Source organism: Psammomys obesus, unplaced genomic scaffold, assembly GCF_907164565.1.
Source record: "Psammomys obesus unplaced genomic scaffold, mPsaObe1.curated_primary_1811, whole genome shotgun sequence".
NCBI lineage: Eukaryota > Metazoa > Chordata > Mammalia > Rodentia > Muridae > Psammomys > Psammomys obesus.
In genome coordinates, this window is record NW_026587216.1 from 24221173 (window position 1) to 24248292 (window position 27120).

The following is a 27120-nucleotide window of genomic DNA, read 5'->3' on the forward strand; positions in this document are numbered from 1 at the left end:
TTAAATTGATCATAGTTTTATGTAAAGCATTCAGCACGTAGTATCTATTAGTAAGCTTCTAATGAATGTTGGTTGCTATACCTTTCTCCTTTTGCAAAAAGGATAAATGCTGTTTACATTGGCTGGAAATTATGTTCTTATACTATTATCATATATATTTTGTGTGTACATTCTGGCCAAAAAAATGTATATAGTTTATTCTTGAATAGTTACATTTGGCACTGGTTAGTTTTTAAAGAATATGATCATAATGTACATGAATATGAAAGACATACAGTTACTACTCTGACACTGTAAACATGAGAGCACACTGAAGATGACCTGCAAGCTGCATTCACTGAGTTGATACTTTGGCCCTTAAAGTTGTATATTTGTTGGGTTTATTTATTTTTAAAGATTGATTATCTTTTAATTTGTGTGTATGTGTGCATCGCTGTGAGTGAATGCCATGCGTGTATGGGTGCCTGTGAGAGCCAGAACAGGATGTCAGACCCCCTGAGAGTAGAGCTACGGTGGCTGGGCCTGGCTGATGAGGTTGCTGGGAACCTAACTTGGTCTGCAAGAACAGCATGTACTCTTAACCACTGAGCCATCCCCTCAGCTCCTGATTTAGTTATTTTTAATTTGCTGAGGGTTACTGTATGTTCTTTGCAAGTACAAGAGGAGCTTCCACAAGGAGGCCAATGAGTTTTAAGTGGTCAGAAATGTGTAAGGATGCATATCAGTTTTGCTTTAGACATAAAACTAGAAATGATGAAAGTATTTGGAACCTTCCTAAGGCTAAACTATTGAATCTTTAGACCTTCTTTGGTTGATAATAGTTCAAACTGAGACTTAAAATGAGTGTCTTTTCACCTACTTCCAGCTGTATGAGGCAAGGAGGCTGCCCTAAAGACTCTTTAACACTGATGACTAGATTATTAGAGTGAGTGAGACAGCTCAGCACAGGCTTGGTTCTCACCTCTGATTGGCCTAGAACCATGTGATAGCTACCTAAACATAAAAGGAAGAAGTTAGTCTCTGTTAAGGAATTGATTACCCAGCTGGAAAAAAAAAACAGTTCCTAAAAATTAATTTAAGTTATTATGGTAATATTTCAATTAACTTCCATTTAAGTTCTTGCTCCAAGTGACTTACAGCCATGGCAGCATTCTTGAGGAAAAGGTACGAGCAGGATCTCTGGAAGGTCATGAGAAGACAGAGGCTGCCAGTGCTGACCGTCTCACTGACCTACCATCTGGCCTTAAGCAACCCTGCCTGCCTCTTACTACGGAATGTGTTTGCGAGGTGTTATGCGTGCCGCCATGTAACGCTGGGCATTTCAATTCTGTGACGGTGCAGTTAGCGTCAGCACTGAATAGCATCTATACAAATAGTGCTGCTGTGCAAAACACTAAGTAAGTGGCTCTCTGCACCATTTCTCAGACTCCTCATTACTTCAGTTTCTACAGAGCCATTATTTGGAAAAACAATACAAAATTAACTGGGAACCAAATGTACCAGAATTAATAGAGAGTGCAGAATTGGAAAGAAGAAATTTTATCCTGTCATACTAGCACCCAACTATAAGTAGACAAAAATGTTAAAGTACATGTGCATTTGATTTTTGTGGTGGAAGATTTTTTTTTTTTAAGATTACAGTCATAAGAAACTGCTAACAGTTACAACTAAGAAATAGTTTAAATGATTTTACAAGTGATTGTGATTACATAGCCTGGTTCCTCAATTTATTTTCTTGGCTTGATTGCCTGCAGCTTTAAAATATGGACCTAATTTTTGTATGTTGTTCACTTTCTTCATTTACTAAACTTTATCAGAAGGTAGACTGTTCTAAGTGTGTTTTTACCTCTTGAATCGCTGTCATAATTATGTTGAAGAACAAGAACACATTACTCTGTAATGTGAAATTTGTGTTAAATTTAGAATAGGGCAATTTTATGCTTGGCAGACACATAAAAAGCTGGGTTTTACAGATGAATGACTAACAAAGCCTTAAAAAGCTCATGCATTTTAAAGATCTACTGATGGCTCATGGAAAACTTTGTAAAATATTTAGATATAGTTCAGTTGATAATATCTTTTTTGTATTCACATTCCATGTTTCTGATTAATACAGGGTTTTACTTAAAAACAGGTTCATTGTTTCTTAAAGGTGAACTCTGGCTTAATTCAAAACTGGGCTAAGCTCAAATTCACCCAGCTAAAAGATTATTTGGAGGCATTTTTGTTTTCACATTTTCTGTTAACCTTTTTAAAAGTTTTCTGTGAAGTATGTTGGTTTTCTTAGCTTGTTAGAGATGACCCAGGATGGTCCTTTGGTATAGCGCCAAGTTCTGACTGGCCTTTCAGTGACTTAACTGAACTACCGACGTTTTTATCACTTGTTTCATATGCATGTCATATTAAACTGTGTATATTCTGAAGCCAGTCGGCCACACCATCCCAGAGATTGCATGTTGGATAGACTGCCAGCTTCCCAGTGCTCTGCCCTGTATTTAGTACCTCTGCTTTTCTCTCTTCTTTTTCATAGTTTTCACATTTTTGTTTTTGTTTTTAATGTAAAGGTTTACTATTTGGAAATCCAGCCCTTTATATCTTCCTTTCTATTTTCATTACTGACTAATCTGACTAGGACTTCTAGTACTATTTTTAAGTTTATTGTTTGATTTCATACATGGGGTATTAAAATAATTTGATCAAATATCCCCTCATTCCCTTCTTTCAAATTTCTCACCTATCCCCATGCCATAGTTTGATATATATACATATATATACACACACATAAATATACACAGATAGATAGATAGATAGATAGATAGATAGATAGATAGATAGATAGATAGATAGATAGAACACTGAAAAAACGAACTTGAGGAAGAAAGGGTTTATTTAACTTACTGGTTATAGTCCATCATTGAAGAAAGCCAAGAGAGGAGCTCGAGGCGGGAACAGAAGCTTACTGGCTTGCTTTTCTAGGCCTGCTCAGTTAGTTTCCTTATGGAATCCAGAACCACCTGCGCAGGGCACAGTTATCATCAGATCAAAGGAAAACCAAACTCTAACAGCACGAAAAGCCAGGTTCCGAAGTCTGGAACTCACTCATGATCTTCTGGGCTCCGGGTGGCGTCGGTAGCTTCACCTCTCCAACTCCGACACATTCAGTTTGCCTCACAGTCTCAAATTAGCTCTATTCGATACCTGCTGCTGTTCCTGCTGTTCCTTCCAAAGTCCTGGCATCTCCAACATGCTGGGGTCTCCACAGCAGCTTAGGCTACTTCTCCACTCAGGCCTTCTCCTGGCCTCTCACAGGCCAGGCCTCAGCTGCTCTCCATCTCTCTCTCAAACCTTCAAACCCAGTTCATCCTGGGGAGAGTCTTACACATTACCAAGTTCTGCTTCCAGCTTGAGATGTGCCCTTGGTCCTCTGCTGGTCCTTAGATCTCCCTAAGGAAATAATTCATAAAGACTTTGCCTCAGTAATGTTAGTCTCCTGTTAATCACAACTTATATTTTCAGCCCCAGCTAACCCTAAACCACAGATTCTTAAATCAGATACATAGGTGAGTGGCCCTGACTGTTACGTCTTTGCTACCCTCTGAAACTTTACAAGCCAGGCGTCCATCTCTGCATTTCTCTCAACACTTTCATCTTCTAAGCTCCCACGAAACGGCCTTTAAGTTTTGAGCGTGCAATAGCTTTTCCAGCCCATAGTTCCAGACACTTTCACATTCTCCCCGCAGACAACATTGTCAGATCCATCACAGCAATAATTAGGGACCAAACCTGACTACAAAGGTTTACATGTTTTGATTACAGTCAATCATAGAGGGAAGTCAGAGCAGGAACTCAAGTGGAAGCGGAGGAAGGAACCATAGAAGAAAGCTCAGGCTCTCACGCAGCTACCTTTCTTAGAATTCCCAGGACCACTGCTCCAGGGATGGGCCCACCCACAGTAATTACTAGTTAAGGAAAGGGCACACTGCACAGGCATGCCTTCAGATGAATCTTACTGAGGCAGTTTCTTAGTGGAGATTCCCAATTCCCAAATGTGTTTGTGTCAAGTGACAAAAACAGATATGCACAGATTTTAAATAAGGAAAATTTAAAATTCAAGAAACACAGGGTGGGGTGAGTTTGCTCCTGCTTTTTACCTCATTACCAAACCTCAAAGATGAGCCTGAGCAGCAGAAGATGGACATAGCAGTCAGCAGAATTAAGAGAGTAATAGGAGCATGTCTGTCCCTACTAGTGATAGTATTTAATATATACAAAGCAACCCCCTCAAGAGAAATAAACTAGCTGAATGGACAACATAAGCAGAACAAGAGCTAGATCTAAAAATATGTTGCCTGAGCCGGTGGGTGGTGCATGTCTGTAATTCCAGAGGCAGAGGCAGTCGGATCACTGTGAATTCAAGGCCAGCGTGGTCTACAAAGTGAGTCCAGGATAGCCAAGACTACACAGAGAAACCCTGTCTTGGAAAACGAAAATAAATAAAATAAACTACTGCCTATAAAGAACCCAATTCACCAGTAAAGGCACAATCTGAAAGGAAAAGAATGCCAGGATAGACCAGCATATGGGTGTGAGACCTAAGTGTGAGTAGCTCTGCTAATAACAAGTATGGTAGATTTCAAATTAAAACTTTGTAAAAGACACAGCTTCATCAAAATTCAAATGAGAACACATGTTGGAGAGGTTGTGGAGAATTGGGAACCCTCCTCCATTGCTGGTGGGAATGTAAACTGGTACAACCACTTTGGAAATTAATCTGGCACTTTCTCAGACAATTAGGAATAGCGCTTCCTCAAGACCCAGCTATACCACTCCTAGGCATATACCCAAAATTTGCTCAAGTACACAACAAGGACATTTGCTCAACCATGTTTGTAGCAGCTTTATTTGTAATAGTCAGAACCTGGAAACAACCCAGATGTCCATCAATGGTGGAATGGATACAGAAATTGTGGTATTTTTACACAATGGAATACTACTCAGCAATCAAAAATGAGGAAATCATGAAATTTGCAGGCAAATGGTGGGATCTAGAAAAGATCATTCTGAGTGAGGTATCCCAGAAGGAGAAAGACACACATGGTATATACTCACTTATATAGACCTATAAGATATGATAAACATAATGAAATCTACACACCTAAAGAAGATAAACAAGAAAGAAGACCCGGGGTAAGATGATCAATCCTCACTTAGAAAGACAAATGGAATGGACATTGGATGTAGGAGAAAACAAGTAACAGGACAGAAGCCTACTGCAAAGAACCTCTGAAAGACTGTACCTAGCCGTGTATCAAAGCAGATACTAAGACTCATAACCAAACCTTGGGCAGAGTGCAGGGAATCATATGAAAGAAGGGGGAGTTAGTATGACATGGAGAGGACAGGAGCTCCACAAGGACAAAATATATCTGGGCACAGGGGTCTTTTCTGAGACTGACACTCCACCAACTACCATGTATGGATATAATCTAGAAGCTCTGCTCGAATGTAGCCCGTGGTAGCTCAGTAACCAAGTGGGTTTCCCTAATAAGGGGAACAGGGACTATTTCTGACATGAACTCAGTGGCTGGCTCTTTGACCTCCCCACCACCGAAGGGAGGACCAGTCCTACTAGGCCACAGAGGAGGACTTTGCAGGCAGCCGTGAAGATACCTGATAAAACAGGGTTGGATGAAAGGGGAGGAGGTCCTCCCCTATCAGTGGACTTGGAAAAGGGGCAGGGAGGAGATGAGGGAGGAAGGATGGGATTGGTAGGGAATGAGGGAGTGGGATACAGCTGGGATACAGAGTTAATAAAATGTATTAATAAAAAAAGGACACACCTTCACAATATCATGATAAAAGATGCAGTCAATAAGAGGACGTAACAGTTGTAAATGTATACAATCCAAGAGCTGGTGTGACCCAATTTTAAAGCAAAAGCTATTATATCTAAAAGAAGAGCTGTACCTTAACATAGCAGTGGTTGGTGACCCCACTCTTGTTAATGGACAGATTATCCAGATAAAAAAGCCAACAAAGAAACACCAGAGTTAAAATATATGCTATAGACCAGGTGGATATAATGTCCATTCGTAGAATATTTTACCCAGCAGCTGTAGACAAACGTTCTTCTCATCTGCCCTTGGAACGTTATCCAGAATCAACCCTGTGTCAGACCACAAAACAAGTCTCAGCAAATGAAAACAACTAACATGTATCTTTTCTAATCACAGTGAAATAAAGCCTAGAAATCAACAAAATCAATGTTTAGCAATTGTGTAAATGCATGGCAGTTAGAACAACCACTGTTCAGTGCAAACATCAAAAAGAAACCTTTAAATACCAGTTGAAATAAATGGTAGTTGTGAAAACACAACTACCAAAATCAGAGTATTAAGGAGGCTTATTAGTGATAATTGCTTTTATTAAGAAACAACAACAAAAAGAAACAAAACAGCAACAAAGAAACGAAAGATCATAGCAGAAATAAATGAAAGTACTTAAAGAAAATGCAAACGGCAAATGAAATTAATTTTTTTTAAAGATAATATCGATAGGCTCTAAGTAGACTCTGCAAGAAACAAGAGGAAATTAATGAGAGGTGATAAACCACAGGAATGCAGAGAATCATTAGAGAGACTGTTATGGCCAGCTGTGCACCAAGAAAGTAGAAAACTTGGAAGAGAGATGGGTAATTCTAGATAGAAACCCTTCAAAATTGAACCTCACAAGTTGCACTATGTGAATAGATCAATAATAAGTAAAGACACATCAGGGGTCACAACTCTGCCACGAAGTCTGGTGGGTTGTGCGGGGGTGGAGTGCTTCCCTCGCCTTACAGGCCCCAGCACTACCAACACCGAAAAGAAAAGAACAAACCGCTTTTAACCAAAGCCCCCAAACAAAATGAATTCACTGCTGAATGTCACCAAAGACTTAAAGGAAGAGCAGCACCAAATTTTTCTCAGACTTCCGCAGAATACTGACGCAGTGGAGATAGCCTTTCAAACTGGTTCCATGAGTCTAGCGTTACCCTAGTAACAAACTCAGGAACACAACAAACAAAAACAATAGACCAACATCCCAGTTAAACATATATGCAGAAGTTATCAACATGTTAGTTGAATGAATTCAAGAGTACATGAAAAAGAAGATAAGCCCCGATCAAGTAGGATTCAGCCAGAGATGGAAGAATGGTTCAATGGTTCAATATCTGAATAGTATGACTGAAAGTTGTGTAATAATCTTCAGAAAATATAATAAAAATGAACATTATGATAAAAACTTTTAAAAATTAAGTAGAGAAGGGGTATCTCAGCATAATAAGAGCTAGCTGGTTCGTCCATGGCCTGTATCATACCGAATGGGGAGAAACTACAGTAGTTAATACAGTAAGAGGAAGGCAGGATTTCTATCTTCACTCTTAACCCAATGACACATCGGAAGTCCTTTTCTGTTTTTCAATACAGAGTTTCTCTGTGTATCCCTGGCTGTCCTGGACTTGCTTTGTAGACAAGGCTGGCCTTGAACTCACAGAGATCTGCCTGTTTCAGTGCCGGGATTACCGGTGTGCTCCACCACGCCCAGCTTACATCCAGAGCAAAAACATAACAGACATCCAGGGCGTGTAGAGCAGGCCACATTGTCCTTGCTTGCAAATGACATGGTTTGTATATAGGAAGCCTCATTTTGTTTTCTGCTCACACGTCAGTGGGCTCCTAGGTTGATTCCGTATCTTGGCGATTGTGAACAGTGCTCTAATGAACCTTAGAAATACCTCTTCAACACACTGATTTCCTTCGAGCATATATCCCCTGATGGGGTTGCTAACACGAGGCATTTTGTTTGTCGCATGAAGCCAAGTAGGGTGAACTGGGGAGCACTTTTTGTGTGCTGGAAGACAGGCACAGAAAGGCAAGTGTAGCACACTCACACTTACATTTGGAAGTGTAAAAGGCGATTTAATTGGTAATATGACCACAGTTCTCTAGTTTTCTCTCGCTTCCCTTGTTTTTACTGAATTTTATCTTGATCCTTAATATATGCAAAACAGAGAATTGACAATGTTAACTTGAGATTTTGTATTTAAGATTTCTGGTTTAGCCAGGTGAAGGTGGTACACAACTTTAATCCTAACACTTGGGGGCCCAGAGACAGGACCCCCTTGAGTTCAAAGCTAACCTGGTCTATAGAGAGAATTCCAGGACAGGCAACACTACACAGAGAATCCTGTCTCAAAAGGGGGATAGGGGCTTAATTTTTTTTCTGTCTTAAAATATTCAGTAGAACAGATTTTACAATTTGTAAGGTTAAATTTACCATCTTAAAATAATTTGTGTAACTTAGAAATAAAAACCAAGAAAAGATTTTTAATTGATTTGAAAGAAATAGTGGAATGGTAGTTTTCAGAGCCTGGGGAGGTTGGAGGGATAGACTGGGTGATTAATGCCTGTGTTGGACTAATTCCTGGTGTTCTCTAGCACAGTAAAATAACAGCTTGACAGGTTTCAAAGTAGCTGGAGAGAGATTTTGAATGCTTCCAGCACAAATGACATATCTGAGGTAGCATATCAGCCATGCTGATCTCATCTTATACATAGTACACATTCATCGAAATGCTGCGCTATGCCTCAATAATGCGTACAGTGGTAGTGTTTCCAGTGAAATGAAATTATCTGTATATACTTCTAATTTTGATAAATGTAATTACTACAAATAGATACCCCCACCAGCTGTATCCAATTTCTTGTTTCCCGAAGCCTCCCTGTGCTTATCTAACTTCTGACTTTTTTTGTGAATTTTATATAGCTTGAAATAGTATGTTTCATGGTGTTTACCTTGATTTCTTCTTTTGGAAAATAAGACCATCAGACTTCCCAACTTGAGTAATAAATGATGGGAAAACTCTTTTTAAAAATGGAATGTGTTACTTGAAAGTAAAATGTAATCCTTTAGTCTTAAAAATTATATTTTATGGTCCCTGTTGCTGGTGCTCAGAACGTGAACAAATGAAAGAAATACAAGGGGCTTTCACCTTCCCTGGTGCACTGATGATCTGTACATGGTTTATAATGTGTAAAAACGTCTTCCTCCAAACACGTTTGAAATAAAGTCTTAGGAATTTAGATAGGATCTGGACCTGTGAGTCTCAGCTTGATATTGCTAGCGTTGGCAGAATGGTGGATGGGTTATTAGTGTCTTCTAGGAACAATGCATTTCTATGTATCAGGTGTTCTGATTCTCAGGGTGGCAGTCTCGGGAAGGTGGGCGTGTTTTTTGTTGGTGATGGTTTTTTGTTTTTGTTTATTTGATTCAAGGTCTTCCTGGAATTCACTGTATAGCCCAGGCTGGCCTTAAACTCCTGGGATTCCTCCTGCCTTAGTCTTAGAGGCATAAGCCATCATTTCTTACTATATGCTGTATCTCTGAAAAATATTCTTGCAATGTGGAATGCACACAAAGAGAACAGCACCAGAAGTCAGAGCGTGAAAGGTTGACAAATGTGAAGCTTCTCACCTTACAAACAGGAAACTGAGGCTTGGGCAACTTTATAATTCGGCCAGAGACAGTAGTGAATACTTGAAGTCAAGACTTTTCATCTACCAGACGACATATTTATTTCTAGATATACTACATGCTGATAATGGAGCAAAAACCAGTAAAGTTTTTAAGAAATTCCACTGACATTAGGTATTCATGTTTTGAAAGAATGTTTTATATATCAAGTACCAGAATCTCTTTTTAAACCACTTAGGATGTTTTATAACATGGAAAATGTCCAAACTATTGTTTCAGATGGCTCATTTATATTTGGGTGGATCGTGTAAAAATACTAACTGGCTGAGAAACTACATGAAGTGTTTGTTTAACTATTATTACATCAGTAGGACAGATATCTGCATTCCTTAGTTTTTCTAAGATTAAAAAAAAATCAGTAATAGTCCTCTTTCAGAAACACTCAGCGGAATTTTAGGGGAATGCTGTTCAAGCCTATTTTTTATTCCAAGCTTTCTGGTTTGTGTTAAGATGATTCATAGGCTATTAGAGCTGAAATACATTCAAGTTTCTCTAGCCTAGTTCATTTCACAAATGAACAAATCAGGAGTAAAGAGAGTATATGTTGCCCAACTTGGATCATTGGCTGCCGTCTAGCGCATACACCTAAAATATTGTTGTCTTTGCTTTGACTTTGTCACAGTTTGTGATATCGTTGGATTCCAGACGTTTTTCTTCACCATTTTAAAATGTTTGATTGTGTGTTCTTATTGTAGTAAATCACATGTGAATCTCCCACTTCAATAATCTTTTAATGGACACTGCATTATTGTTACAAGCACACTGTGGTCCAGCAGACTCTTAAAAGCTTTTCTCTGTGTAGCTGGAGCCCCTTCCCACTCCACAGCTCCTAGCAAGCACTGCTCTGTTGTGTTTCTGTGGATTTATCTGATTTAGGCAACTCCTGTGGTGCTATCATGTAGTATTTATGCTTCTGTGACAGACTTACTAACAATATGATGTCCTCATTCATAGTTTGTGACAGTGTTTTTTTAAAGGCGTGCTGAGTGCTGTTCTGCTGTGTATACATACCAGTTTCTATATCCTTTCATCCAGCAAGGGAAATGTAAGTTGTGTCTGTTTCTTGGCTGTTAGAAAGAGTACTTCACATCAAGCCTGGACAAGGCAACCCAGTAAGAGGAAGAGAGTCCCACAAGCAGACAAAAGAGTCTAAGACCCCCCCCCTACTTCCACCACTAGGCGGTAACATATATACAAAGGCCCTAGGTCAGACCCCTGCAAGCCCCCAAGTCCTGGTCAGTTGATTCTGTGGCTCATGTTCTCCAGGTTGTCCCCGACTCCTCCGGTTACTCCTTCACTCCCAGAACTCCACCTAAAGTTTGGCTGTGGGATTCTGTATCTGCTCCTACCCAATTGCTGGATGAGGCCTCTCTGGTTACTTTGATGAAGATTCTGCTTATAGGTGGAAAATTTTGTGGCTGGGTTGGTGTCTCAATTCCTTTACTTGAGGCCTTGCAGAAGAGGGCCTGTTCAGGTTTCCTGTCCCCCATTACTAAGAGTCCTTGCTAGGGTTGCTCTCATAGATTCCATGGAGTTTCCATTGCACCAGCTTCTGCCTCACCCCTGAGATGCCCCACAATTTCAGTCCTTTCTTCCACTATTTTCTCCCTTCTGCCCTTTTCCACCATTGCATCTGATCCCTCCTGTTCCCACCCCTACCTGCCCCAGTCCACCTTTGAAATCTATTCTATTTCCCCTTCCCAAGGAGAGCCTTAATGTAAAGGTATGTGCCTGGTCTTATTGGAGCTTGTTATGCAGTGTTTGTTGATGTGCCTGGGAGGCCGGCTTTTTTTCTGAGGGGAAGCAGGGTAGGAGTGAATCTGGGGAAGAAGGGAGGTAGGAGGGAAGATTAGGGGATGGAGGAAGGAGAGAGTGTAATCAGGATGCAATATATGAAGGATGAATAAGAAAAAAGGGGGAAAAAAGTACTTCAGATGAATATAGCACTAAAACTACCTCTCTCCTAGATTTTATTTTCAGTATTTTTGGGCAGATATTCAAGAGTGGAATTATAGATGCATTTTTCATGTCTGAGAAACCTCCACAATCTGCCCCGTAGCCAGTGTGTCTTTGCGGTGTCACTAATAGTGCACCCTTGTTGAAATGACTGCCCGTGCTTGACAGCAGTTGGTGTATCTGGCATCATTGAGATTGTTGGGTTAGGGCATTTGCCGTTAAATTGTTCTGCTTTGTGATAGCTGCCCCTGCGTGCCTGCCTCCTTCTCATCGTGGTCTCAAGTCATACTTTGCCAATGTTTACAGGTGATTATCCTCTCCTCGCGCATCTTCTGCTTGTCCTACGTGCGGAAATGTCTATCCAAGTCTGCTGTTAGTTTTAAATTAGGGTTATTTATTTTTGTTTGTACTTTATAGTACCTTGTCTGAGTTCTCTTTTTGATATTGTTTTGTGTGTATGGGTGTTTTACTTGCATGTGTGTCTGTGCACCTCATGAGTGCAGTAGCCATGAGGGCCAGAAGAGGAAGTCAGATCTTCTGGAGCTGGAGTTACAAACTGTTGTTAGCTGCTATGTGGGTGCTGGTAACTAAACCCATTCCTTTGGAAGAGCAGCCAGTGCTCTTAACCACTGAGCCCATCTCTCCAGTCCCCTTGTAGGAGTTCTTGATATATTACAGAGGTTGATCATATATCAGATACTTGGTTTGCAAATATTTTCTCTCATTTTTACAGCTTCATTTTTATTGATTCTTTTTTCCTTTGTTGTATAGAAAAATAAATTTATGGGTTTCGTGATATGGCTCAAGCAGTTGAAGGTGCTTGCTTCCAAGGTTGGTGACCTGAGTTTAATCCTCAGAACATACTTGGTAGAAGAGAATAGACTTAAAAGACTTACCAAAGTAGTCCTCTAACCTTTACACACATGCCACAATTGAACACACACACAGAGTAAATGAATGGAACACAACGCATTTAGAAGTTATTTATCTATTCTGCTTTCTCTTATCTGCACTCTTAGCTTTACCCCCAATAAATCATTGCCAAGATCACTGTCACAAACCTTTACCACTGTGTTTCTTCTATGAGTTTTATAGTCTCTGAAGCTATAATTTTTTAGTACATTTAAGTTGGTTTTTGTATGTGGCAGATGTCCAGTTTTTTCAACATCATTTGTTGAGAGAAAATCCTTTTTTCTTCTCCATTATTGTCACACATGTCAAAGACCACATGCTTCCATTTGAATCAGTTCCTGAAGGTTTCTTTATCTGAGCCTGGTTCCTTGTTCTTTCATTGTTTCTTACCCTGTGTTGAAGCTGTGAGGAACCAGTCACCCTCGCAAAGTGGACTGACTTTGCATGGGTTCGATCTCCCACAGCCCTCTTACCCTGTTATGACCAGATCATGCTGCCTCATATCTGTGTCCATCATTTTGCCATTCCAAGAATGTTTAAAAATGGGGGAATAAGAACATAGCTTACTGATAGCGTGGTAGCCATGTAAGGTCCCAGATTTAATTCCGAGCACTACGAAAACCAAAACCAAACAAAAGCCACCAAGACAAATATAAAAACGTTCAAAGTAAAAGCAAAATCAGGAGAGTGAGTTGTAACTGGCTTTAGGGAGTAAAACTTCAGCATGTAACTTTTTTTTTTCCCACTTAGTAATTCTCTGGAGAGTCCATTTATATTTCTGGGCATGTCAGTACAGATCTATAGGATAGCCTGGGCATATTTGGCCATTGGAGAATAGCAGGTTGCTTTCAGTTTTCAGCTATTACTAATAAAAATTGCTTTGCTGATCTTCATGTGCAAATCTGTGTGTAAAGTAAGCTTTTGTTTGTGTGTGCTGGATACCTAGGAGTACAGTCTCCAGGCTGTATGGGAGACACGTGTTTTATTTCATAAAAATTGTCAGCCTGTTTTCTAGAGAGCTGTTTTTCATGCTTACCAGTATGAGTGGTCCAGTTTCTCCATGCTCCCCAGCATTCAGTATTAGTTTAGCCATTGTGTTCCCCTATTGTTTCAGTAACTGTATACAGTGGCATCTCATTATGTTTTTTTGGGTTGCATTTTTGTAATGACTGTGATGCGGACATATTATGATACTAAGAATCTTCCCGTGTGCTCGTGTGCCAGCCATATATTCTCTTTGTTGAAATGTGTTCTCTGCTCATTTTTTTAAATTGGATTCCTTGCCCTTCACTGCCAAGACATTGGGGTTCCTTATAGATATGCCACTAATATATTAACTTTTTGGCTGAATATATGGCCTGCATATATTGTCTACTGATCTACGGTTTATATTTTCATTCTCTTTCTGTGTAGGTCTTCCCCATAGGCAAACAAGTTCTACTAGTTTTTGTTCTTATGTTTGAAGTAGCAAACTTCATACCAAACTTCCTTAGCCATAGGCCTAAGGAGTCTAATGGCACCCACCTAGTTTTACATTAACTTTGAAGTTCATTTTGAGATAATTTTTGCGTAAAACGAGAGGTTTAGATTGAGGTTCCTTGCCCTGTGTTTACCTGTGGCGGTCGATCTGTGTCTTTCCTGTACTGACTTCGGTATGCGCTTCATGGCTTTAATCTAGGTTCTCTGTTACTGACCCGTGTTTTTATCGCTTTGCCAATACCAATTTTGGTCAGTGTGATAATAAGTTGAGTCTTTCAGTTGGGTCAGCTGCCTTCCCATTTAATTTTTTTTTTTTTTTTTTTTTTTTTTACAAATTATTTAAGACATTCTGCTTCCTTTGCTTTCCCAAGTAAGTGTCAAAATCACCTATTTTTTTTTTTTCCTGTCTACAAATAAATACTACTGAGAATTATCTCGGCAGTGCATTAAACCTGTGCACTAATTTGGGGCCTAGCAACATCTGGCTTTATTGGCTGTTTTTCCTCTCTAGGCAGCATTTGATGCAGTTTTGTGTTTCTTTGCATGTTCCAAAATGCGATGTTGAAAACTGGATATTTTAGGTAATATAAGCTGTCTGGCTAGATCCCTTCTCTCCCCTGGGCTCATTTTTGTTGCTGTTTGTTTGTCCATTTAATTAATGACTTGGCTGGCCTCTTCCTGTGAAACCTGTTTCTCTTAGAGCATGAAGCCTGCGCCGTGATTCCTCAGAGGACACATTCCTGAGTGTGTGCGTGGTCACCTGGGATGACAGTGGATTTATTAGGACTCTTTCACTGTGTCTCTTTCTGTGTTTTGTTAGACTTTCTGCTTCTGCTGTTGTCTAACACAGCTGTTCAGCTCTGCAAGTTGCTGATGAACTAGAGGAGTGTGAGTGTGTGTGTGTGTGTGTGTGTGTGTGTATGTATGTGTGTTTAATTTTTCTTGATATGATCCAATTAAATTTGAGACCATTTATGACAGTTTTTTAGGTCAATCTTTTAAGGTTTGTTCTCACCGAAAGAGACTCTGTTTTTGTTTTGTATTGTTTTTCTTTTAAATTATTTTTCAACAATACATTTCAGTCTCATTTTCCCCTCTTCCAATTTCTCCCAGATTACCCCCACCTCCTTACCTTACTGACTTTTATGTTCTTTCCTAAAAATAAAAAACAAACAACCCCCCTAAATCCACACAACCCCCACACAAAAATAGAAACCAAAATGTATAAGCAAAAGAACTAATAACACACACACACACACAAATTCCAAACAACAAAATGAGACAAAAAAAAATCTACAGGAATATCATTAAGTTCATTTTATGTTGGCATGGGGCCTACTGTGAAGTGTAATTAATATACCCAAGGAACGTAGGTTCCCTGAAGAAAGCCGCTATTGCCTTTGCCAGTAGGTATCAATTGCAGATGGCTTCTTAATTAGAAGTGAGAGCCTGTGTCCACTTCCCTTGCTTTGTATTAGGACCCTGTCCACCTTAGCCCTGTGAGGGTCCTGTGTGTGCTGCCACCATCCCTGTGAGCTCATCTGTGCACCAGTCCAGTTGTTCTGGGGACACTGTTTCCTTGGAGTCCCCCTCTTAGAAAATCTCTGCCACCTCTTCTGCATGGCTCCCTGAGCCCTGAGGGGAGTGATGAAGACATCCCATTCAGGACTGAGTGCCCTCGCTCTCTGTACATTGTCTAGTTGTGCGTCTCTGTCCCAAAGGGACCCTTCTTAATTCTATGTTTTTCTGGCTCTTTCTGACAGGCTAGGAGATGGTGAGTTAGCTTTTAGAAACCCCATACTTCCATGAACTTTCTACAACCAAAATTGTCAGTTTTTTCAAGAGTACCTATTGGCTTGAATTTTCCCACGTCCTGCAGTGCATAAAGTCACTTTGCTTGGGAGATCTTTGGGAATCTTTCCTCTCCTTGGGCACAGTTATGGAGCCACTGCCACATGGTGAAAATCTGATTTGGTGGCCCACTTCTCTTAGGATGGCGATTCTGCTGTACGGTCAGGTTGCCAGGTACAGAAGGTAGTTCCTGATACTCGTGGTTCCTGTTTTCTGATGTGGGACTTTCCGTCTATGAGAAGAAAGTGTTGGTTCACAAGTATTCTCAGCCTGCCCTGCCTGTGTAGACTGCCACTTTATGGGATACAGCTGTGTGGAAAGAATCTTCCAGCATCTTGGCTTGGAGTCAGGTTGGATGAGAAATTCTGGAAGTCCGCTCCTTCTAGAGGATATTTTGTTATGCTCGCAGCTGAGGCTGAGGAGCAAGAGAACTGCATCATCTAAGCTATCTTGGGGTCGGGAAAGGAGAGTACTTGTGGTTCAAATGCAAAACACTGGCTATGGTTTGGAAGGGCTGCAGGTGAATCTTCTGGTGTTCTCATCGTGGAATTGACACGTTTGTAACTGAGTACGTAGGAAACATCAACCAGAGAACAAATCCCACCCAAACTTCCAGGATTGCCTGCAGTTTACTGGGGCTTTGTTAGGTTGGCATGATTGAGTGAATCTCATTGGCTGTGAAATTGAGAGGTGAAGGCTACTCTTGTAGTTCAAAACCCCAACTTCCTAATCATGTGCCAGGGCTTTCTGACACCCCTCCGCCCCCTACCGCCATTATTCTCTTCCTCTACTCTCTTTCACCCTCCACCAAGCAGAGACCCAACTAGGCCCAATTAGTTATATAACTAGCATACACTCTCGTGAGCTCCGTCACACCCACCAGGAAGAGCAAAGAGACTCTTTTCACTTAGGAAGTTTGAGGGGGCTTTAGAAGTCAATTCCCAGGAACTGAGAGCAAAGGCCATCCGGATTCTTTATTTCAGAGGGAAATTGTTTCTGTTTGCCAGGTTTCCTTAGATATCTTCCAGACTGTTAGGTTTGTATTTGTTATAGTTGTACAGGAGGAATGGAGCCATGCATCTTCTCAAACCATTTGGAAGTAGATTCTCCTACTTTGTTTTAATCAATGCTTATATGGTTCATCTATTTTACACATTCTATTCTATTCTATTCTATTCTATTCTATTCTATTCTATTCTATTCTATTCTATTCTATTCTATTCTATTCTATTCGTTGTTGTTTTGGTTTGGTTTTTTGTTTGTTAGTTTTGAGACAGTTTCTTTGTATAACAGCCCTGGCTGTCCTGGAACTTTCTTTGTAAATCAGACTGGCCTCAAATTCACAGAAATTTACCTGCCTCAGCCTCCCCAGTGCTGGAATTAAAGATATGTAACCACATCTAGCTTGTATTCTTTTATTTTTAACTTACCTATATCATTATATTTGACATGAGCTGAGAATAGCATATAATTACTGTGCCATCTTTTCAAATTTAAAATGTCAATCTCCTTTTAGTTGGTATATTTAATCTTTATTTAATGTCATTAGTATACACTAAAGCTGAAGCATGCCGTTTCTTTGTTGATGTTTTTTTTTTTTAATTTTTCTTTCATGTGGGTTTCTTGACTACTATTTAGAATTCTACTTAGAAACTTCAGATTACCCAGAGTGTCTCTTTGATGTCGTTTATGTGGTCTTTTCAGTGGATACATTGAGTTTTGTATCATATAATAGTATCCTCTTATACTTAACCCATGGTAGCACTAAGCCTTTTATATACTGTTTTTTCTCATATGAACTGCAGCTTTGCCTCAGAGTATCAGAGCTAGTCTGGTTTTTTTTTGTTGTTGTTGTTGTTGTTGTTTATGCCAGATGTTTCTTTTTGTTCAAATTAAAATATAATTACACCATTACCCACTTCTCTTTCCTTCTTGTAATCCCTCCTATGTCTCCTCCAATCATAGCCTCTTCAATTGTTTTACATTAAGTGCCTGCACACACATATAAAGACAAGGAGCCGGGCCCAGTGCTGCTTGTGTGTGTGTGTTTTCAGGGTGATCACTCGGTGCTGAGCACCAGCCATCATTAACTCAGCCAGGGATTTTATTCCCAGGGAGGGCTTAATTCTCCTGCTCTCAGCCTTCCCCCTTCACGTACAGTTTTTTGTCTGGGGATGGGTCCCCATGAAATCTAACCCCTTCCACATTAGCATGTCTATTGGGATTGTTTTTGTTCAAGTCTTGTTTAGACAGCCACATTGTTGAGGTATCATAGGTAAAGCTTCCCTGTGATTCTAGAAGATACAATCGCATTGTAGACCGCCTAGTCCCCTGGCTTTTAAAATCTTTAAGCTTCTTATACAATGGTCCTTGAGTCTTAAGTGCAGGAGTTATGCTGTGATATATGTTAAAGTAACTTTTATTCGCCTAAGGTAATTGTCTCTGTTATGTACTGCCTCCATCCGCTAACCTAGGCCTAGTCCTGGAAGCTTTTAGCCTCTGTACAATTTATCTAGGCCTAGAATGTTTTCAGCCTCTGAGACTTACTGCTGAAAAAGTTCACCCTTTCTTTTTCTTTCCTAACTCTGGCTGGCTGGTTCAACTCAACTGTTTTGGTTCAAACTCCTCTCCAAGCTGATTTATTCAATCTGGCTTCTCTCAGTTTCTCCCTGAATAGCTCTGCTTGGCTTCAAACTAACTCTAGCAATCTGTTCTAATCTTCTGGATCCTTCTCATTCTCTGCCTTGTCTAGCTTGCTCTCTTTTCAAGCCCTCTCTATAAAACTGCCTCTGAATTCCAGGAACTCAACTCCACTGCACTGCCTCTCAACTCATTAACTCAGCCGAACTGCCTGAATTGAACTGACTAGAACTCAGAGATCTGTATGCTTCTGTCTCCTGAGTTCTGGTATTAAAGGAGTGTACCAGCTAAACTTTTCTCTACTTGGAACTTGCTCTGTCCAAGGCTGGCCTTGAACTTGGAGATCTGTTTGCCTCTGTCTCCTGGGATTAAAATCTGTTAGTTTTGATTTTAGCCAGATCACACAAAAGGTCTTTGGAAGTGATCTTTTGCCAGAGCAGCCATGTTCTGAATTAAAATTCTTCTACAGACATATTCACTGGGCCTGATCATTTGTTCTCTGCATTTTGAACAGTTGTAGTTTTCTGTAATAGTCTCCATCTGTTACAAACACAAGGTTCTTTCCATCGAAGTGAGTGCTATACCTGTCTATTAGGCATAAGGATGTGTTTTAGAATGCAGTTAGGAATTAGGGTGTAGTGAAGTGACGGTAGCAGGTTCTCTGTCCAAAATGCATGATGTCTTCAGCTTCTAGGAGGCAACTTAGGACAACAGTAGTAACCTAGGAAACTTTGAGAAAATCTTGGACTTCCCTGACCAACTACTAGAAAGGGGTTTCTCATGCCTGGTACTGAGGTTTCTGTTAGACTGTGGTTCTCTTAGTGGGAGCATTGCCTGCCCAAGTGATTTACCCTTATTATACATGTATGTATGTATGTATGTGTGCTGTATGTATACTTATGTATTATGTAACTTTATAAATAAATAAAAAGTAATGTTCTTTACGACTTTTCAAACATCCTTAGTGTTAATTTTTCCTTTCCTTCTTCCCTCCCTCCCATTCCTCTGTATTGACCCCCAATTAAAGCCCCCTCTGTTTTTCCCATTTCCTTCTTCATATCACTTTGGCCCCATTAGTAAGGAAATGAAGGCTTCTTGAATATAAGTGATACTGTGACAGTCTAGAAGTAGGGGTGGCTAATGAATTAAAGTGAGTAGTGTATATACTCTAAGTGTAGAAGTGATGGTCCATGTCCCTGTGACCTGGCACGAGATGTGTGCTTTTCTTTCCTCCACTGGGCTAGTGAATATCGATTGTTGTTCTTATTGTAAATTTAAATCTCTATTTGGTCCTTTTAATCTGTGTGTCTATCTTCTGTTTGTCTGTCTGTCTCTCTCTCTCTCTCTCTGTGCCTGTCTCTCTCCTCTTCTTCCTTCCTCTCTTCCTCTTCTTCCTCTCTTGATTCTTCTCAGGCTGGCCTTGAACTTGATGGGTTCCTTCTGCCTCTGCCGCACAAGTGTAGGCCTGTGCCACTGGCCTGCCTGTCTTTTTCCCTTTGTTCAGATCATTCTGTTTGCTGACGCTCTGTTTCTCATCTGTGCTGCACATTGTATTTGCTCATTGAAGCGTTTTATTATGGCTGTTTTAAAGTTTCTGTTAGATTATTCTATAAATCTCTCTCATATTTTTGGCTTCTTTAGTTTTACTTTTTGGTATTTATTTTTAGTATTTACTTTTTGGTATTACTTAATTTGGCATTGTTATAACTGTTTTTTGTGATCTAGGTAAATTCTTAATATAAATCTTAACATTGCTGCTTATTACTCAGTATTGTAGTTACTCTTTTTATTGCTATGAAGAGACACCATGACTAAGGCAACTTGTAGAAGGGAGAGTTTCAGAGGGGGAGCCCAGGACCAACATGATGGGGAGCATGGCGGGCAGGCATGGCACAGGAGCAGTGCCAGGAGAGCTCAGATCTGATCCACAAACATGGGGCAAAGAGAGAGAGAAACCATCTGGGAATGGCACGAGCTCCCCTCAAACCCCACTCCCAATAACACACCTCCCCCAAGAAGGCCATGCCTTCCAATCCTTTCCAAACAGTCCTACCAACTGGAAATGAAGCATTCACATATTGGAGAGGGCATTCTCATTCAAGACACCACATCCAGGTAGCCTTAAAAGGGTTTGTCTGACGTAGGTTTTTTCCATCTTTAAGAAAATAGTAAGCTCTGTCTCATGGCGGGTGTGGGAGTTAAGTAATGCTAGTGAAATATTAGAAAAATGTCATCATTGTCTCTTTGCACAGTGGCCACATTCTGAAAGTCCCACAGTGGGAGGATCAAAGGCAAAATCAGGAACAAAAGATAGATTGGGAGAATGGGCTCACGACCTCTTAAAATAAAGGGCAAATATAATGGAATATAGCAAGCCACAACAGGTAAATGTGATGTTTAGTTGAAGTCTACAAGGAAAACTGAGGTCAAAGAAGGAACAGGCCTAGGATAGTAACATGAAAAAGAGCTTATCCAAAACAGTGATGAAAAGGTGAATACTGTTCACTGACAATGACTGTTTAAAATTACTGGACTGTGTTTTGGCAGAAGTGTGTTCAGTTTATCTCAGTGGAACTATAAATACAGTTTTCTGGGAAAGCTAAATGATAAGATAAAGATTCTTAAATGTACATATCTTAATTTGTTATTTGATTATATTTTAGGCCATTATATTATTGAAAAGCAACTCAATTTTATAGCATGAAAAACTGAATTTTGACTGGTCTAGATAGTTCCCAGTGTTTGAGTTGAAAATCACTCAGAAACTGACCACCAGTTACATAAATTCACGTCTGTGAGTGTCCTTCTAGGTGGAATCTAGAAAATCTTTACTCACAAAGGAAACTCATCTTAGACCTTGCTGTGTGGAAGGAGACCACAGCCTGCATCTGTCATCCCAGTGTTCAAGGGGCAGAGGAAGGAGGTGTGCACCCAGGGGGACAGAGGAACCCTGCCTAAAATCAAAATTAAGACATCTTCAATATGAAGTAATGATGTTAACTTTCTTCATTGCTTCTTTCTGATTGTGTTCACCCTCCGTGATTCCTCCAAAATACACTCCCCTGTTCCCTGCCTTCCTTGTTTCTTGAGTTACTGAATTGAGTACATAATTTACGGTTATAGAATTTAAATTATTTAAATAAGAGTTATAAATAGTGTACATGTACATAGTAAAAAGATGGAGGAATAATAACATTTCACTTATCAAGTTGGAAAACATTTTCATAACTTTCACTGAAGTATAATAAGCTATACATGGCATTTACTCTTTTTTTCCCTTTGACATGGTCATAAGCCTGTAAAGTGAACACTTGTACGCTCCCTCAAAATTTCCCCTTCCTGCTCCATTCCCAGGCAACCACTGACCTGCTCTCTGTAGCTGTTGATAAATGGCAACATTCTTCAAGCATAACATCCAATGCCAGAATAGGAAATAAGACACTTTCCAATATTTCTGTGGGAATGTGAAATGGGTACAGTTTTTTGAGGATACTTGAGTAATGTAAATAAAATAAAATAAAGTACAGATTCTTTAAATTAGAAATCTATTTGTACTTAAAGGAAACATGTTCCTGTGAACGAAAATTTAATTACAAGAATGCTCATGACTGTGTTTATAGCTGTCAAAATTAGAAACAAATTCAGTGTGTACCAATGTAGGCTTTTGTTTTTGTCTTAATGTGGTATTCAAGGTTGAACACAGACACTGTACATACTAGGAATGACTCTACCATTAAGGTGTTTCCCTAACTTAATCCTGGAAATGCTTAAAACAAACAAACAAACAAACCCATACAGTTCATATAACCAAAATGCCATGCTCTTAAAATTAGTAGAGAAGTGTTATTTTTTTAAACACAGAATTCATATAATAGTCTTGGATTTTGACTTCTCTGGAAGTTATAATAAGTGAAAAGTATGCAGATGAAAAGGACTAAAAACATCTTTGCAGTATCAGGTTTGTTTCCTGCTGTCTATGGAGATTTTGCTGTATTTTCTCCAGTGTGTTTTTTTCTTCACATTTTTAAAATCAAAATGTCTTTGGAATTAAAAAAAAATACTAACACTTATTAACTTGGAATAAGTGTTTTTTTGAACTTTTTTGAACTTGGAAACTAACACAAAGGAATTAAAGAGCACTGTAAAATTGAGCTGGTTTAGTTGTATGAAAGTACAAAACTTCATTGTGCTTTTTGAGTCAGGATTCAGAACCCTGCCTTTGCTTTGCAGCTCCCACACTCTCCTTGCATTCTGGTGGTGAGAAGGCGCTGGAGGTTCCCTGCAGCACACACTCTGCAGGCCTCCCATGCCCATGCTGCCCATCCGCCTTAGCTCCTCGGCTGCATCTCCTCGCTCTTGTACTTAATGAGGCACTTTCATTTCTATGATCTGTTTTCCTTTTTCCTACCCTGACATGCTGTCTGTGACTTCAAGTCAGACAGTATTATTGGCACAATGTCTAGAACATACCAATTAGAATAGAAGTTAGAAGCAGTAAGGGAGTAGAGGAGAGAGGGAGAGAGAGACAGAGACACAGAAAGAGAACACGCACAACTGAGCAATAATAGGAGAAAAGATGTGTTAGTATCAGACTAGACAATCAGGAATTGTGTCTGGAGCATAGTTTCTTCACAAAGAATGTGGCAGACAAGAATAGAGTGATAAGGAGTAGGAAGGGCTTCCTGCCATCTGAAGGAGTTCACATACTGTAGTCTAAGTTATAGGGAGCCAGTGGGTGCTGGAAGTAAGAGAATCATCTAGCTTTGGGGAAAATGGTAGATTATGAAGCCCTGGACCCTTCTTATCTCCATAAACACGCCAGCTTTACAGTAGTACATGGGTGTATCCTCTTGATGAAAAGTCTAGAGACTAGTCAGCTGAGGCTCCTGAACCCAAGCAAACATGAAAACAGCCATGTGGCATTAGTTATACCAAAAGTGGTAGAAAACAAAACAAAACACGGAAATACTTTTGTGCTATATTTCTAGCCCATGACATTGTTTTAAAGTCAAGGTAACCCTCCTACCAGCTTCCAGATTCTCTCTGTCTAAGAAGGAAAAAAGATACACTGTATGCCCAGTACCTCAGCTCTTCTGAGGACTATTCAGATGATTGAGTTCTCTTTAGGCTATCTGAAAATGCTAATTCATGTGGCACACCCAGCCGCCCAGGCCCATTGAGGAAAGTGATGGTTGTAATAGCCACTTCGTCTAACGTAACCCAGAGCTATCAGCTGAAAAGCTTTAGTGTCTGAGAGAGACAGAGACATTTAATGCTCTTATGGAAGACTGAGTTAGGATTCAGCATCCTCTTCTGGCCTCCTTACACACACACACACACACACACACACACACACACACACACACACAAAAATCCATAACTTAAAGGAATTCACAATTCAAGATGGCTGTGGCCACCAGCACCCTCAGGACCTGGGTTCCTGAGAGACCCCTGGAGGCTCCAAGGAAAGACACCCTGGCAGAGGGGAAGTCTGCAGAGCCCAGAGTATCTCTGGAACAACTAAATGAAGGCAGGTTTTTTTTGTTGTTGTTTTGTTTTGTTTTGTTTTTAAGATTTACTTTTTATGTATACAGAGTTCTGCCTGCATGCCAAAAAAGGACACCAGATCTCATTATAGGTGGTTGTGAGCCACCATGTGGTTGCTGGGAATTGAACTCAGGACCTCTGGAAAAGCAGCCAGTGCTCTTAACCTCTGAGCCATCTCTCCAACCTGGGAAGATGCTTTTAAGAAGCTGTCTCGTGACATTGGAAAGAAAGATGGCAGAGCAGAGCAGCATGTATGGGGAAAAGTAGTAAAGCTAGAGACAGGAAGGTAACGGGTGTGGGAGTGGCATGGGAGCGAAGCTGCCATGGACAAAGGAGCATGTTGTTGCTGAGTAGGGTGGTCCTTGTTCCTCATTCAGGGTCCCCAGCCTGGAGCAGCAGCCCTCCAGTGCTCACCCTGCTTTGGGGGTGGGGCTGAGGAGCTGCCTGTGGGCCACAAGCATGGTGGTCATACCTGGTGAGCAAGTAGATCGACTGGCACCAAGAGCAGAGCTGTGCAGTGGCCTGGAGCTCTTGAGGATCCTGCCCCACCCCGTGCCCTGGCAAGCCACAAGATGACCCTAAGTCTGGGCAACCACAGGATATCCAAGATGAGTCTCAACAATGGTCCAGTATTAATGGTGCTTCAGAAACCAGAAACCTTGAACCAGACCAACAACCTGTTACAATAAGTATTTGCCTGTGAGGCTATTTGGGCAAAAACATACTGTGTGATATACTGCCGTTTGCAATGCCACTTTGATGAATAAATGTGTGATGAAGAGGTGGCAGAAAGGAGAGAGGTGGAACTAGGGTCACAGTGACAGGTGTGGGCGCGTGGCTGCAGTGGACAGGGGACCAGCTGGGTGGTGGGCAGTAGCCTGGGGCTTGCGCAGACTCAGCCCCAAATATGCCGCTCAGCCACATGATCACCCTGGTTCTGACCAACCACAGGAGGTCTGAGATGAGGAGTGAATGACCAATGTAGCCTGAGCTGCCACTGGAGGCCATGTGGATGTATGTCATGGTCTGAGGCTAGGTTGAGGTCTGTAGTCCATGCTACCACCAAGGACCACCATGATCCATGCTGCCACTGGCTGTTATGGGCAAAGAAGTTCTTTTTCGGTGGCATTGATGACTGCAGACTGATAATTGAGAATGAGAGACATTGAAGGCTTCTGTGATACCCCCCCCCCCAAAAAAAGGAAATAGTCTCGACAGGAAGCCTTTGAAGAGAGTCCTTAAAAACTGTGATAAAGATGCAGAAGTGTAGCTCTTCACAGCTGATAGCTTCCGGCAGGGGTGTGGTGGGGAAGGACTCAGTTATCTTTAAGGGGCTGGCCACTGGGAGTTAGACCATGCTCCAATGAGTATATATGGGCAATACAAATTGTACCTGCTTTATTTTTTAGCTTTTCTTTTATTGGGGGGCACAGGGGTGGGTGAGTGGCCCTGAGAGGAATGGGAAGCGAGTGTGATTAGGGCCCATTATGTGAAATTCCCAGTAACCTGTCAAAATCTTATGTTGGAAAGAAAAGTAAATCTTGAAAAGCATAAGAAACAAAGAACTTCATTGTCCAGAGTTGTCAAGGGATGGCCATGTTTCAGAAGAGTAGAGCACCAGTGGGCCAGTGGATATTTAGGTTTATGTCTCTGAAGATGATATTTAGACTGACGTTGCCTTCATTTTGTCTTCTGGGCCTCAGTTGATGCATATTTAGTATTGGACTTGAGAGTGAAGATGTTGCAGATTCCCAGCCTTCTCCCCGTTGACCTTTGACACCTAGTATCCACATCTGGGCAGATGCTGCAGCTTCCCCTGCATGCACGAGGGGGAAGCTTGATGGGCAGTTTCTCATTCCGTTTTCACTACAGTAAGGGAAGCCACCGACTCCGTAATGCTATAATGTTTCTTTATTAATTATTTTAAGTGTATTAACACTGTGTCTTTACTTTATTCATAGCTCCAAAAGGAATTCTTCATCTTTCTCCTGATGTTTATCAAGAGATGGAAGCCAGCCGCCACAGAGTGACCTCTGGCACAACTCTAGGCTACTTATCACCCAAAGATATGAACCAACCTTCAAGCTCTTTCTTCAGTCTGTCTCCCTCATCGACTAGTTCAGCCACAGTTGCCAGGGAACTCCTTATGAATGGAACATCTCCTGCAGCTGAAGCCGTAGGTTTAAAAGGAAGCTCTCCTACTCCCCCTTGTTCTCCAGTACAGCCTTCAAAACAACTGGAATATTTAGCAAGGATTCAAGGCTTTCAGGTATGACTTAAAAGAAAAAGCAAACAAAGAAAGTAAAACTCACTTGCCCCACATGCTTTCTTTCTGTCCATCAGAAGGCTCATTCCTGCCTGCTAATATGGCCTCCATGCCACTTACATTGTAAATTATTTAGGAACACAAAAGACAGAAAAAAAGAGAGCCATAGCACATGCCTTGTTTTCTCTCACCTCTGTCCGGTAATTCTGTTGCTGCCTGGCTCTCTTCCATATTCATACTCACATTTATTCTCTCTCTTTTTCCTTCCCTCTCTCCCTTTTTCTTTCTCTCCCTCTCCTCCTTCTCCCCTCCCCCGCTTCCTCTCCCTCTCTCCACCTTCTTCCCCCTCCCTTCTCTTCCTTTCTCTGCTCTCCCTCTATCCCTTCATCCCTACCTTCCTCCTATGTCCTATCTTCGAGTTGGTCTTGATTGGGTGCATTCATCTTCTCACTTTTTTTTTCCACAAACAAGATTCTGCCTGGAAACATTTGGTGTTAGAGTTTACATCACTTCCCCTCCTCTTACAGTTGAGTCTTTCTGCTGCTGATTTGTGTACTAGCAGTCTTGAATTTGCTGTCCTGCAGTTAGTAATGATGCAGGTACATTCATAAGGTTCAGCATCCATGAAGTCTGTTACCTCAGGATGCATCAAATATGGCACTGAGCAGTAACGCAAGCTTTCTGGCTGGTGGAGGTATAATGATGAGTATCTGTTGTACTGGATCATGTGCTGAGCTAGGGAGGGAGGCAGAGGAGCATCTGCCTCTGGTGATACCGCAGCTGTCTCCTGGGGATCTCAAACCAGCACAAGCCTGACTTGTGTGTACGTATTTGGGGATGTAGCTCCTCCCCTATTTATTCTTTGTTCCCTTTTGGAGGAAAATACCCTATGA

General features: G+C 40.8%; 1 protein-coding gene across 5 annotated transcripts in view; it reads left to right on the forward strand.

Moving 5' to 3' along the window:
* Stau2 (staufen double-stranded RNA binding protein 2) overlaps positions 1-27120 on the forward strand; it is a 241352-nt gene that overhangs the window by 113814 nt on the left and 100418 nt on the right. For all 5 annotated transcript variants that reach the window (XM_055603173.1, XM_055603170.1, XM_055603172.1 and 2 more), the window contains one exon: positions 25923-26230. In XM_055603173.1, the coding sequence (XP_055459148.1) occupies positions 25923-26230 (308 nt within the window). The remainder of the gene's footprint in view (positions 1-25922; positions 26231-27120) is intronic.